General features: G+C 40.9%; 2 protein-coding genes across 3 annotated transcripts in view; one reads left to right on the top strand and one right to left on the bottom strand.

Annotated features, from left to right (window-relative positions):
• Positions 1–8264: 8264 nt before the first annotated feature.
• On the bottom strand, positions 8265–10913 carry LOC5516684 (G-protein coupled receptor 157). 2 transcript variants are annotated; one of them, XM_001636687.3, is made up of 3 exons: positions 10189–10913; positions 9693–9878; positions 8265–9462 (listed from the first exon to the last, which is right to left on the bottom strand). In XM_001636687.3, exons 1-3 carry the CDS (start codon positions 10840–10842, stop codon positions 9274–9276), a joined length of 1029 nt encoding a protein of 342 aa, XP_001636737.2. In that variant the 5' UTR covers positions 10843–10913; the 3' UTR covers positions 8265–9273. The 2 variants fall into 2 exon arrangements, with proteins under 2 accessions (XP_001636737.2, XP_032242455.2); XM_032386564.2 differs by having other exon boundaries at positions 10612–10913.
• A 246-nt stretch (positions 10914–11159) lies between these two features.
• Positions 11160–15056, top strand: part of LOC5516683 (85/88 kDa calcium-independent phospholipase A2) — a 13659-nt gene continuing 9762 nt past the window's right edge. Inside the window, exons 1-5 of the mRNA XM_048721756.1 lie at positions 11160–11531; positions 12419–12635; positions 13209–13359; positions 14102–14260; positions 14697–14815. Coding sequence (XP_048577713.1) covers positions 11314–11531; positions 12419–12635; positions 13209–13359; positions 14102–14260; positions 14697–14815 — 864 coding nt within the window. The 5' untranslated portion in view covers positions 11160–11313. The remainder of the gene's footprint in view (positions 11532–12418; positions 12636–13208; positions 13360–14101; positions 14261–14696; positions 14816–15056) is intronic.

The following is a 15056-nucleotide window of genomic DNA, read 5'->3' as shown; positions in this document are numbered from 1 at the left end:
TATTATATATTATTTATATATCAGTTATGTTATCGACCAACTGGGAGGTCCGTATCGTGAAATACCCTGACCGAGGTCTTGAAAATACTGACCGAGGCCGAAGGCCGGATTTTGAGCCGGGATGGGAGGGGGTGGGAGGGGGGATTCGTTTACCCATAAAGCCGACCATTTTCTCTTAGGTAGCTCGTCCTCCCTCGTAGTGGTACTTACTTTTCCTTAATAAGAGTGGACCTTCCAGTCGACTGGGGGTGTTATTCCCAACCCCCATAACCCCCCCCCCCCCCCCCTGGCTACGGGCCTGGTGTTTTTAAGGCCAAGGTCACGGTATAATTTACGATACGGAGCGACCCTTAGCTGGGAAATAACATATATATATTTTTCCTCAATAGAATTTCCAACTTTTTTTACCTTACGGACTTACTGTTACGAATTTTAGTATCGACTGTGTATGTGATTTGTCCCCAACTGTCGTCCTTACTAATTCTCTGGCTATCTTTATGACTGTTCATGTCTTGCGGGCTGGTGACTTCTATCGTGGAGCCCTCGGTCTGGTTAAGACAGGGCGATTTGGTGATCCGTGATGTGAGTGATTATTCTGTATTCACGAGTTGCTCTTTAATTTCTTCCAGCTCTCCCAGTATCTTCAGAATCGTCTCTGCCGCTGACGTCGATTTGTTTTTTATCAGTTTAAATTCACTTGTCACTTTACTTGTCAGGCTTGTTATTTTTTTTTTTTGCAACATCATTTATGCTAGCGCTTACTTCGGACCGTAGAATTTCAATCTTACTTTCACATTCCCTTTTAACATCGGAGATTCCGTGTTTTGTCTTCTGTTTCCAGTCTTCTATTTCTATACTTTGCTCTCCGATCTTGATGGTATTCTTTGTGAATTTTAGCGTTAAACACTCTTTGAGTCGCCATGAAGGCCTCGATTTCCTCATACCGAGCATTTAGTAGCTAGAGTAGTGAGTTTACTTATATAAACGTCTTTTCCCGCACCTTGCACCTGCAGCGTGTTCGTGCTCGTGTAAAGGTTGACGGTCACCGATTCGAATTTTAGTGCACTTGTCGTCCCGATTTGGTTACGCTTACTAGTTTTTCGTTACTTCCTTCCTTCATCAGGCGCACTAGGAAATCTTTAAGTTTATTGGAGTTGCCGCTCCATTTTTTTTGGTTCGTGCACCGGGGGGCACGTGCCCCACCCCAATATTTTCGAAAATTAGAAGGAAATGTACAGTAGGGCCGTGGTTGTGCCCCCCAATATTTTCTAAATGTTTCTGTATTGTGCCCCCCCCCTTCAACCTAACGTGGCCTGCTACGGCTCTGCACTTAAGTCGATCCAGTGCGTAGCAGCTTTGCACATACGAAGGTTCCAAATTTGTTAAAGAAAAAACACCGATGGAGAGCCGGTTAGAAGGCTATACATTGGAACATTGGAGCAACATTGGAGTAAGCGGAGAGGTTAGATGCAGCCGCATAATGCCCAAAACGTTTAAGGATAAAAATAGCAGGGGCAAACTGCTAGGTGTTAAACGACGCCTGTTACCATGGTTACCACGGCAATTGGTCGTTTCCGAGATAGTGGCAATCCTGTGGGATTTATGTGCGAGGCATTGGCATAAAGGAGCTAAATTGAAGCTATCATTGGTACCTACGTGTGTGTGTGAGTAGCTAAGGGTGTAAAGGGCTAGCTAGTGGTGTTAAGGGCTAGCTAGGGGTGTTAAGGGCTAGCTAGAGGTGTTAAGGGCTAGCTAGGGGTGTTAAGGGCTAGCTAGAGGTGTTAAGGGCTAGCTAGGGGTGTTGAGGGCTAGCTAGGGGTGTTAAGGGCTAGCTAGGGGTGTTAAGGGCTAGCTAGAGGTGTCAAGGGCTAGCTAGAGGTGTTAAGGGCTAGCTAGGGGTGTTAAGGGCTAGCAAGGGGTGTTAAGGGCTAGGTAGGGGTGTTAAGGGCTAGCTAGGGGTGTTGAGGGCTAGCTAGAGGTGTTAAGGGCTAGCTAGGGGCGTTAAGGGCTAGCTAGAGGTGTTAAGGGCTAGCTAGAGGTGTTAAGGGCTAGCTAGAGGTGTTAAGGGCTAGCTAGAGGTGTTAAGGGCAAGCTAGGGGTGTTAAGGGCTAGCTAGAGGTGTTAAGGGCTAGCTAGAGGTGTTAAGGGCTAGCTAGAGGTGTTAAGGGCTAGCTAGGGGTGTTGAGGGCTAGCTAGGGGTGTTAAGGGCTAGCTAGGGGTGTTAAGGGCTAGCTAGAGGTGTTAAGGGCTAGCTAGGGGTGTTATGGGCTAGCTAGGGGTGTTAAGCGCTAGCAAGGGGTGTAAAGGGCTAGCTAGGGGTGTTAAGGGCTAGCTAGGGGTGTTGAGGGCTAGCTAGGGGTGTTAAGGGCTCGCTAGGGGTGTTAAGGGCTAGCTAGAGGTGTTAAGGGCTAGCTAGGGGTGTTATGGGCTAGCTAGGGGTGTTAAGGGCTAGCAAGGGGTGTAAAGGGCTAGCTAGAGGTGTTAAGGGCTAGCTAGGGGTGTTAAGGGCTAGCTAGGGGTGTTAAGGGCTAGCTAGGGGTGTTAAGGGCTAGCTAGGGGTGTTAAGAGCTAGCTAGGGGTGTTAAGGGCTAGCTAGGGGTGTTAAGGGCTAGCTAGAGGTGTTAAGGGCTAGCTAGGGGTGTTGAGGGCTAGCTAGGGGTGTTATGGGCTAGCTAGGGATGTTTAGTTCTGGGTTACTAGGGGTGTGAGTAGGGTTGCATAGCTGGATTGTACATCCAGGAGTGTAGCTTTTTTATCAATTATATCATTGCATGCTATCATATGTAACTTGAAGTGTGAGAAGGGATGGAAAGCTGGTTTGTAAATCCAGGGATGTATTTTTTTTTATCAATTATATCATTGCATGCTATCATGGGTAACTAGAGGTGTGAGTAGGGTTGCATAGCTGGATTGTACAACCAGCAGTGTAGCTTTTTTTATCAATTATATCATTGCATGCTATCATGGGTAACTAGGGGTGTGAGTAGGGGTGCATAGCTGGATTGTACATCCAGGAGTTTAGCTTTTTTTATCAATTATATCATTGCATGCTATCATGGGTAACTAGGGGTGTGAGTAGGGTTGCATAGCTGGATTGTACAACCAGCAGTGTAGCTTTTTTTATCAATTATATCATTGCATGCTATCATGGGTAGCTAGGGGTGTGAGTAGGGGTGCATAGCTGGATTGTAAATCCAGGAGTGTAGCTTTTTTATCAATTATATCATTGCATGCTATCATGGGTAACTAGGGGTGTGAGTAGTTGTGCATAGCTGGATTGTACAACCAGGAGTGTAACTTTTTATCAATTATATCATTGCATGCTATCATGGTTACACTAGTTCACGGTCATGACGTGCATAAACACAGGGCTCGTATAAAGAGGAGTAGAAGTAGCGGATCTAGAGGAGGAGGAGTTTAAAGCGGCAATGTCCCCATTTCACTTCCGGATGATTACCTAATCATCATCTATGATTTTTAACGGAAAACGTGAAAAATATTTCAAAATTGTCAAAGATGTGCGTCTTTTGAAGGTTTCTTTAAGGATCTGACTGATAATTTAGAGCGGATGGCCTGTTTAATAGCGCGGATTCTAAAATATTTTTTTTCTCTTGTCGGTTGAGGTTTTCGTTGGATCACCAGAAGTAAACTGATGATATGGCCGTTTCTAACAAGGGAAATTGTTATTTGCAAACTGTTATTGGTGCTCCCGCCTCAGTAAAAAAGCTAGGTCCACCCTTAACAGCTTCCTTTTCTTCTTTGCCTATTTGTACTTATGAGCCCCAGATGAAAAACATACTTTTCTTATGTATACGTTTAAACGATAAAATTGTGTACTGCTATCTACAATTAAAAAAAGGAATGATGCACTGAAATCTAATTTGTATGCTTTTATTGAAAAACGCTTAATAGTTACCCTGAGTAGTCACTCGATTTCACTCAAATTCTATACTCCTAAAAATTCCTGACTTTTTACACTTTAAGTTGCGGTTATACGAGCAGCAAAATCGTACAACTTTTGTGACAGCATTGCTGCGAAAAAAAAGTTGAAGTTCACCTTTTACTAACGGCAAACCAACCTTTGGCGCAGCAATTTTTTTTTTTTTGCAAATTGAAAAAGTTTGCTGCAGAAAGTAGAAAATTCTTCTACTTTTAGCAGCAAAACTAGTGGATGCTGCCCGTATTTCTACACAACCCAACTTGTCTCGCAGCAAATGCATTAGCGTTTGTGATTGGTTTGACAAGTCACACATCAGTGTCTCGGAGAAAAAAGATGGTGGATCAACAGCAAGTACCAGTCTATCCTTTGCTTCGACAAAAGTTGGTTTACCGGTAGTAAAACGCGCAACATCGCCTTCGAACTTTTTTTGCAAATGCTGCCACAAAAGTGGTACTGTTTTGCTGCTCGTATAACCGTACCTTTTACACAACGCCCGTGAATAGAAATAATACTCACAGCAATACACCATCTTTACATTGTTTTAACTTACAGCCAAATTCGTTGTTGCGCGACCTCGATGAATCCAAAATCCATGTCTCGTTTGGGGATAGCGCGTAGTCAGACACAAGCTTTGGGGGCGTTTGATCTAGTTTTGATTGTTTGGTTTAATTGACTACGCGCTATTCCCAAACGAAGAAAGGATTTTTGGATTCTGGGAGGTCGCGGAACAATGAATTCGACTATAATATATATAGTTGCCTTGCGATTTTTTCCCGAAAATGTGAATAATGTTTTTTTGATGATGTCATCTGATGACATCATGTGACCATTCTTTTCGACACCTACATGACATCAAGTAACTATGCTCTTCTTGCATCCCCGAAAATACCTTCCTCTAAATGTGATTATAAGACCTGCTAACATGCAAATTCTAGTTTATTACAAAAGCGCATCAAGTTTGTCAGACTTTGTTCAGAGACTGGAAGCTCTTAAAATTTTTGGACATTTTTGAACTTATAAAATGCTAAAGCAGTTTCAAAAAACTGTTCATAACTTGATACCAGGCTTGATACACAAAAGAGCGCTATTACGGCCAATTTCGGTGTCGGTTTGCCTTTACAATTTAGCCGAGTGATCCTGGGACCAAACTAAACTTTTTTGGCTTTCCCGATAACAGAGTTAGTGTAAAGTTTTGTGTGTTTATTATCGATCTCTTCGAAGGTGACTCGCCTAAAATGGCATCAGAAAAACCTACTATTGTAGTTGACGTTATATCAGATAATATTTGACCATGGTAAGTGGCAATTTACAATATCCCATAGCTGTCAACTCAACCGCATTAGGCGGGTGTCACAAGATTTTGGACCTCATCACAAGCCTAAATTTTATGAGAATATTCATATAAGTACATTCTCTGTATTCACCCGCATTGACTTTGTTGGGTTTTTTCACATATTTTCTGTACTTCACCTGATTTCACAAGATTTCTGTCCAAGTTGGTTTGACAGCTATGGTTCTCTCGTCGTACTGTCATCCCATATTGTAGTAATCTCTGTATTTTCGATAAAGAATAGTAATTATCTTTTATCGGTATATACAGGTGTTTTGTTGGGAAGAGGCATCTTGAAGAAGCCATCAAATCGTTCACAGATGTGAGGTTTGTGGTGAACTGGAAGCCTTTCTTCCTGAATCCAAGTGCTTCTGATGATGGTGTACCATTACTGGATTACCTGGCTAGCAAGTATGGCGCAGAAGTTGCCAAAAATGCTGTCTCGGGTACTGGCCCATTGTCAAACGCAGGGCGCTCAGTGGTAAGTGGCGGCGAAGCTGGCCTATAAGTGGGTAGGCTCAAAACAAAATTCAGAGTCAGAATTTTGAGACTAAATATTATTCACATAAATTGGGGTCGAGGCGTGCTCACCCGGCTGATGTTTTTGAGCTTTGACATATTTTATCTTCTAAAATGATTAAAATTGTTGGAATTAATGAACAATAGTGTCATTACAGTCAAACCAGTTCATGCATACACCCTAGATCCGAGCCATTTTAAGAATGGAAACTTCTCAGCAAATAATCAAATGAAAATTTAAATAATGAACTCAATAATCAGCTCTACGGGGGGGGGGGGGGGGGGGGTGTGGGGGGCACACTTCACCTGGTTTGACTGATGTAACTCCTTTTTCTCTTCATTTCTTCCATTTATATTTTGATACTTCTTATCTGAGATGCAGGGGGGTGGGGCAACCCACGCTGTCCCCTTGTCCACCACCCATGCATGTGGACTTGGGCTGTGTAACATATCAGGGGGGATCTAGGCATCTTGAAGAAGCCATTAAATCGTTCACAGATGTGAGGTTTGTGGTGAACTTTGTGAGGTTTGTGGTGAATGGGGGGTGGTGCCCGTTCGCCCCCCCCCTTTTCAGATATTTGGCTTAAAAATGACAAGAAATTTAATTCTTCCACTACTATAACGACCCCAGACGTCCATAAAATATAGGCCCAACTCTAAAATGTCAGAAATGCAAACTACAGTAAACATCACCAGACCCGGATACTCATTCAAGGCATAGACAACCTTCAAAAGCACATGTAAGCAATGTAATAGAATTGACTCCATTGGCAAAATATCAACCTTGATTTCTGAGCAATTCGTAAACAGATGCTTAAACTTAGAAACACTTCTTACCAAAAAAAGACACAAAATTCCCAAATACAAATAAAGACTAGCAAACACAGATCAAGTCACAAATAGATACCCTTATTGTGCCCTTTCAGGTCCCATTTTACAGTCATCAGCCACAATAATCAATGCTAAGACCTCCATTAGAAGCAAGTGGCCATCTTTAGGCTATATTGCATGCCTGCATTGCATCATGGGAGTCTTGGAAACACCTTTCGTCTCTTTGCCCCGAAGCCAAACAAAACATTTCCAGGTCTAATGAACCCAGAATTAGCCTGAAAACAATTTTTGAAAAAGGTTGGGTAGCAAAGATGTTCCATATTGGAGAGTATGAGGCCATTCAACAGAAAATTCCTTTCTCACTTGGTGAAACCCAGACAAGGAATTATCCCATTGAATCAACCTCAGTGTGCAAACATCCAGATAAGCACAGCATTAATTATGCCCAAAAAGACTTCATGGTGTCCTAAGGCATTCTCCAGATAAACTTAACTGGTAGTGTTGAAATAGGGTGGAGGTTTCTGTTCTCAGTCTGTTTTTCTTACAATTTTGCTTGAAAGTACCTAGAAGTTAGGAAAATCCACAAAAAAACAATGGTTCCGGGTCCCTCTTTCTTGAAACTTATGCTTCGCCCCCCATTCTGGAACTTCTGGATCTTTATTTTCTCTATATATTTTGTGAAATACTGCTGCAACAGTTCTAAAAATTCCAGCAGCTTATTTTTATTTCACTTTGGCATGCTACTTTCATAGCACACATTTATGTTTTATCAGTGCCGTAGCTGACCTCAAAACATTGGGGGGGGGGGGGGGCACAAAACAGAAACATTAAAAAAATATTATTTCTGGGCACAGCCACACCCCTTCTGGTCATTTCCTTATAATTTTTGAAAATATTGGGGGGGGGGGCATGTGCCCCTAGTGCCCCACCCCCTGCTACGGCCCTGTACTTTAATTACACACGTTTGTGTTTTATAGAGCTTGTATAGTACATTGGTATTTCTCCAGGGCATCAGCTTCAACCCCAATCGGCATGTTGTAAACACCCTGAAGTCGCACTGTCTGCTAGATTATGCTGCCACTGAGAACAAGCAGGATGCAGTAGCTGAAAGCCTATTCCATCATTACTTTGAGCAAGCACACAACATCAGCCGTGAAGACGTTCTTCAACAAGTGGCATCCGAGGCAGGTTTAGATGCAACTGCAGCAATGAAGCATGTTGATGATAAGGGTGTGGCTTCAAGGGTCAAGGCAGAGGGACTAGAGGCAAGACAGCATGGAGTCAATGGGGTGCCGTTTTTTAGCATCATCGCTAAGGGATGTCCTGACCCCCCTGTAGCCTTTTCAGGGGCTCAACCTCCAGATACATTCAAGAAGGTCTTTTCTCGCTTGTTGAATCAGCTCAAATCAAGTATTTAGAAATCATCACATTTTATTCTGAAATTAATTAGATACTTTAAGGGAGGACTGAACTTTTCTTAGATGCATGATTTTTTAGGGGGTGGAAGTTGTTTTAGTATTATTCCTTTCTAGTCTACTGGTCATTATTTTTGTGTTTTGGTTGCATATTTTTTTTCTCACTTTCGGAACCAACTGGATTTTTTTGGAGAGAGTTTCTGGATTTGTCCACTCTCTCTACGATAACTACATCATCTTTTTTTTTATTCTTCTCACAAGCATTTTACATTACGGAAATAGAGGAAGTACAATATAGATTATGATATGTCCAGTCATATCAGGGACTTTTACACACAGTACGAGTGCTTGTAGTGTTTCAAAGATGAGTCTAATGTACTCTGTAATGATGGCTATGACTCAATTGTTTAAGGTCTATTGCCTGATGATACCAGGTGACACAATGATTAACTCTTTGTTACACAGATTGAAACACCATGCCAAATGCACCAAGTAATTGTATTACTCTGTTCACTCTGATTAGAGTTGTGATCAATAAAAAGCAGGGTATGCTATGTGTGGCATCTCTGTGGTTGACAGAGCTCACAGATTCTTGTTAATTCAGGGGTCATCCATAGAAACAGGATCATAGAGATGTACCATTACATAAACATACAATACATTTATTTATTTTACGTGTGAATTTATCAAAAGTGATGCCTGTGGACTTAATGATGAAAGTTGCTACCCCAAATGGCAAAAACAATACACTAAGAAATTCCTGAACCAACACAGACAATGGGTTGACAATTTGATTAAACGTTTTAATACAAACTAACTTCTCATATTCAGGTAAGTGGGTCTAGCGGTGGGCTGGCAAACTCTCTCGTACTAGCCCATCTATTTTTAATGATTTTGAATGAATTTGCCCCCTTCCTCCTCTCTTTGCTCTGGCTCTCCCCTATTGGAACCCCGGGATCTGCCCTGCCCTTGTGTGAGAAGTGTTGCTGCGCAGTGTATAGGGACTGCAGAGCATGTTGAAAAGTGGGTGGGCCGACAATTGAAAGAAGGAATAAATCATAATATTTGACTTGTTTCTGTCGCAAAAAGTGGTGGGGTCACCGCCAAGCCTACCCCTCAGCGGTGCTTGGCCAAGGGCTACCTCTTTCAAGTTTGGTCCCAAAACAGAGATGGTAGGCTAAAAGCTAAAATAGCCCACGTCCCTAGATTTTTCCAGTACTTAGGATTGCATCCTTTACCTACGTCTCATAACTATGATCTGTAAGTATGTTGGTGCTCTCATAACCAACATGTGCTGAACTCTCCATTGGTTTACTACAGCATGGGAAGATTTTGGAAAACCAGTACTTAAAATGGGATCCCATCTTCTCAGTGAAGACACAAAATATGACGAAGTTTGCAAAACCTTGACTACTGTCTCCAATGCCCTGTAAAGATAAACACAATTTTCATTATTATGGCAAAAGACTGCATATCAGATACTTTCTTCCCACAAAGAATTAATACAAAAAAAATAATAAATAGGGTGGTGGATTAATTGTTCTTGGATAGATTTCATTATATTTCTTGTCCCGCTCTGCACAACCCTAGATCTGGGGTACCTTTGTCTAGCATAACCCCGCCCTCCCCTGGACTTGGCGGATTTTTATTGACTTACATGAAGTATTCTAAGCCATTCATACTCTGGGTGGCCTTGTCCAGAAATATATAAGAAGAACCTAATAGTTCCCCACATTCGTAGCAAGATGAAGATGACAGGTATGAAAGTGAATTTGCGGTCCGCTTTTCTTGCAGCTTCGATTGAACCCATCGTCAGAAATGGAGCACCCTGGCAGGAATACACCTGTTGAGTAACCATGGTAACAATTGTTTCTGTATTTTACAAAATCTATATCTGGTAGTCTCCTCGCTGTTGTCCGCATTTGTCAGTTGTGAAAGTACTTAGAGCTATATAATATCTGGAGGATGACATCTTTTCTTCAAAAAATGACAAAAAAATTCTAACTACCCTTCCACAAGAACTTGTTTAGGTCATCCTTACAAATTTATTAGTATTCCTAAGCAAGTTTTTTTTATTACTCGGCTTAAGCCTTTAGCGTGACCGAGTTACTGCGCAGGAGACCCTACATACTATCGGACCTTGTAACACTAACCTGTTGCCGAAGATGGACCTTGACTCTTATATAGAAAGCTGTGATTCCTATATATGCCAATATTTCCCAGCCTTTACCAGCAATAAACATCCACGCTATTTCATTAGGATTCGGATTCTTTGAACCCGTTTTGACCCAGCACCAGCCATCAGATACTTTATTGGGATAAACGAGCGGACCAACATTATTCAACGCTAATGCTAGGCACGCAATAACAAGCGGTATTCCCCATGCAGTAACGTGAAACACTCGCAGAACTATCCTCTCTGTGCTGCTCTCTAGGCCTTTGCATACGGCAAGGTAAAGGTACACAGATAGATAAAAAGTCCAAAAGAATGACGATATAATAGCTGCAATATTCACAAATCCTTCCGCCGTACATAGATCAATGTACATGCCATGATCATGCTTGCTGTCTGTTACCTTATTATACAACGTAGCTGACAGCCAAAGACCCGAGATGTTTACAAGTGCTGTAAGGAAGTCACCGATAGAGATATACACCAATATTTTCCGCGAAGCCGTGCGAAGATCTTTCCAAATATAGAAAGTCAAGAAAATTACTAAAGTCCCAAAGATCGATAAGCTTCCAGCAGTTGTGGTGAGGATCTTGTTGGGCAGAGTTTCGTTGTAGGGTGAGTTTGAGTTTTCCATACTTCCGTGATTTTGTTTGTTGTAGGAAACTAAAAGGAGACTAAAACAGTACCTGTTTGCGCTCGCCCCGGTTCGCGCGGGGGGCTGGGGGGGTATTGTTATGTCACGCATATTCAATTTCGCCCTTTATTATTTTCACTTTATCAATATTGCTAGAAACTAAAAAATTCGTTCAAATTAGCAGCTACCGTACAAAATACTTATGGTTTGTCATTTACGCGAAGGAAAAGTGCGAAGGGGATGGCACCTATCACCCCTCCAACTTTTATGCTGCAGCGTGACACACACATGAGTCACACAATCTCTAAGATATTTGTACAGTGGGCTCACAAATTGGTTTGCTAAATCGCATAATATTTGTTGATTCATTTCGCAGAATTGAACGTTTTTATTTCTGCAAGGTTAAAATTGACTTTGAACTCTTTAGATTATTATTATTGCGTTTACTAAGAATATATAGAAGTGCACAAAATGGGAGCCAGTCCCTCTAGTTTTCGTGTAGATGAAGCCAACCCTTTGCACTACTCGTACGCCAAAGTTCTTGAGAAAGAGGGTGAACCGAGAGAAAGTTTCACTTTATATCAAGTGACTTCGTGCCGATTTGAAGCCGTCTTGAACTCTGATAGGCATCCAAAATGCTTCAGTCTTTTCAGAATGGATGAGGAAAAAGCAGCAAGAGAAAAATTCAGGTTTAAAAATGTTTTGTTTATCAAAAGTCGATCATGCAACGCACCAAAACTTTTAAACATTAGTTTATTTATTCTAATTGAAAGAATTACCCTAAAGGAATTTCACTTTTTGTTTTGAAAAGCAATTTTAATTCTGATTGTTAAGCTTTATACTATTTATCTATACATTTTTTTTCCAGAGGGTAAAAATTAATCTTAAAAGAAAACTCACTAAATAAGTCATGACCTTACTATAGTTTTATTTAAAGTCGTGATTTATGTTACTATCATCAAAATACAAACCGGACACCATATGGGGGATACAAAGATTGATATGCATATGTCTCCGCTATATATGATGGACAATATATATAACGCTTTGAAAAATCAAAATTACACAATGAATTTATTGTTTACTATATATAGCATTTAACACTTTTTGTATAATCTATTGATTATTCTTGCCAATAGATATTCTTTAATGAGTTCTAGGGCACAGCTTAGGGCAGGTACCACGAGCCTTCGCCCACCTTCTAACAGCTAGAAAATATACAGTAGAATGTTTTGGATGCTTAATGACTTAACAAGGGCTCTTGTTCTATGTTTACTCCTTTTGAAAACCCTGCCTACATCCCAGGATTCCCATGGAAGATGTTTGGTATTGTACAGAAAATTAACCCTTCATGTTATAAAGCTTTGTTTTCTTGCACCTCCCTCCCTTCCCCCATGGGAATACACAGCTATCATAAACTTGATGGGGAGTAAAAGGAAGGGGAATAGGGGGGGGGGGGGGGGGTGGTATCAAAACCTAAAATTTCTGCCAATAAAATTTCTAAGGATAGATAGTTCCCACAATCCAATAAAATAATACAGTATTATGACTAGCAACATTTGTTTTGCTGTTTTAGATACCTTTATAAAAACCTAGCACCATTTTACCAGAGCTCAACTAGATGCCTCAATGCTGGTACATTGCAAGAGGTAATTACATGCATTGAGCAACATCCTGATTGGTCACTAGCGCAAGTTGCAAAAAGCCTGGATCTGCCTGAATGTCTGAAGCATGATGATATAGCGGCATCGGAGAAGGACAACAATGCCACACCTCTTCACTTAGCTGTCAGGGTGGGTGTGATTATGGGATTATAGGTGTAAGTGAGGTGATGATGATGATGGTGGGAATGATAATAATGCTGGTGATGATGATGATGATGGTGGTGGTGGTGTTTGTAATGATGATGGTGGTGAGGATGATATTAATGCTGGTGGTGAGGGTGATGATGGTTGTAATGATGATGATGATGGTGGTGAGGATGATAATGTTGGTGGTGAGGTGATAATGATGATGGTGAGGATGATATTAATGCTGGTGGTGATGATGATGATGATGATGATGGTGGTGGTTGTAATGATGACAATGGAGATAATGGTGGTGCTAGTAATGATGATGATGATGATTATGATGTTGATTAAGGTGAATCTCTATTAAGTGAATGGATGCCAGACATGTATCTAGGGGGGTTCCCACTGGGCATGTGTATCCCGCCACCCTTGACTCCTAAAAGAGCAGGATATGTGCCTGGATGTCAATCTAATGATGTTGGTTATCATTAGCAACTGCCTGAATAATTTAGAATTTTGATGGCCTCTTAGTGGGTGTAGTAATTCCTTACTATTTATTTCATTTTTATTTTGCAGAGTGGAAAAGTTGACTTTATCCAGAAAGCAATAAGAGATTTTGATCCTTCAAGCTTAGTGAAAGATAAACTTGGTAACACACCCCTCCATTATGCTGCAGAAAACTACCCAGAGATCCTGACATCTGTTATTCAAAAGGCTCAATTACTACGTAAGTTGAAATCACTTATACGTTTTATGAATGCCTCAGAGATATGTCAGAGCTGTTGAAGTTACCATATGATACAATATGTCTGCTAGCTTGTTGGTTTTATGTTCAGGTAATGTAACTATACTGTTTCCAGATGACATATAGCCAGGAGCTCCTCGTAATATAACACCTCATTTTCTTGGTTTAAATTAGGACGTTCTAGAACCCCCGAAGCCCAAGTTAGACAAAAATAACTGTTGTTACTCCTTCACATATGCTATATAAACCATTTTAAATCATTAAATTGAAATTTCTTGTAAATATCTTGTAATTTGAATTAGGCAATTAAGAAGTGTGTTAGCCTGTCACACCAGAGTGACGTTATTTTGTTTGTATTGTTTATGTACTTAAAAGCTAGAGTGTGCACAAGTGTTCAACCCAAAAATTATTTCTTTGTCCAGCTGCTTAGTCTAAATCGCTCATTCTACAGTGTTTGTAGGCTTTAATGTTTTTTTTTCTGTGTGGTTTCTACTGTAACACAGTGAATATTTTTATTTTTATATACACTTGGCAAAACAATAGGTAGCTAGAGATTTTGTCTGGAAAGGGGAGAGACAGAGGGTCTTGTGTAGCTATTCTTTGTGTTGCTATTGAGCAAATACCATTTCTACTATTATGCTCTTTCTCTTATTCCCAGGAAGGGAAATCCTACCTACCCCATTGATACAGGATTATCTCTTTGCATGTTTCTTACAACCTTCAGATGGACAACTAGTGGATGTCATCAATTCACGTAACAAAGATGACCAGACGGCACTGGATGTCGCATGCAGGTTTACTCAAGATGAAGGTGTCCGTGTCTTGTTGGAAGCTGGTGCTGATGTCAATCATGTCAATGGCTATGCCTTGCCAATACACACAGGTGCATTATTGCAATTAACGGCACTGGGATGGGGTGCATTATTTAAAGAGTCCTTGTCAGCCACACCTTTGTTATTATTTTTATTTAATTTTTAAAGATCTTTTGATTTAACTATTAAAGAAATGTTTTATATGTTACTGACAAATTATTCTGCTAATGATGATGGTGATGGTGATGACAATTGAAATATGTAGATGATTTTGATTCTTTAGATTTAGTAACACAGAAATTATAGTGCTGTTGATGACAATGATAATGCTGATAGAGTTCATGATGATGATGTGGTGATATAATGATGATTATAATGTTGATGAAGATGACAATGTTGATGATGACAATGATGATGATTACAATAATGATGATGATTCGTTGAAGATGATGATGATGACAACAAAATGACAATATTGACTGAGCTTGCTTCTCTTGTTTTGAGCAGCATTGAAAGCAAATGGGACCCGTTGTGCTTCTCTCCTAATCGACTTCCACCCAGAACTAATCTCGGCACGTGACCTAAAGTACGGTGGCTCTCCTCTTCACTGGGTGAAAACCAAGGAGGTAGGAACCAAGGTGTTTTGGTTTGTTACTCTAAGTTCGCTAAATACCATTATCACTTTCCTGCCATTAGATAGGTTTGATTCCAGGTCGAGTAAACAACAGCGAAACAGTCTCTCGACAAGCCGTTGTACCCAGGGGGGGGGGGGGGGGGGGGGTTCAACAAAACCAGACGCGGGTGCTCGACAGCAAAATCAATTTTAACCCTAAGGGAGAGCATTAAGGGCGTGGTCAACAACAATTC

Source organism: Nematostella vectensis, chromosome 14 (genome assembly GCF_932526225.1).
Source record: "Nematostella vectensis chromosome 14, jaNemVect1.1, whole genome shotgun sequence".
NCBI classification, from domain to species: Eukaryota; Metazoa; Cnidaria; class Anthozoa; order Actiniaria; family Edwardsiidae; genus Nematostella; species Nematostella vectensis.
This window is presented reverse-complemented; position numbering and strand designations above follow the sequence as displayed.

Bases quoted from the DNA above. Each gene is read 5' to 3' on its own strand.
- LOC5516684 (XM_001636687.3), bottom strand. From the start codon at position 10,842: ATGGAAAACTCAAACTCACCCTACAACGAAACTCTGCCCAACAAGATC. The intron at 9,879-10,188 runs GTTAGTGTTACA...GTTACTCAACAG, and splicing joins AGGTCCATCTTCGGCAACAG to GTGTATTCCTGCCAGGGTGC. The intron at 9,463-9,692 runs GTAAGTCAATAA...TTATCTTTACAG, and splicing joins AATGGCTTAGAATACTTCAT to GGCATTGGAGACAGTAGTCA.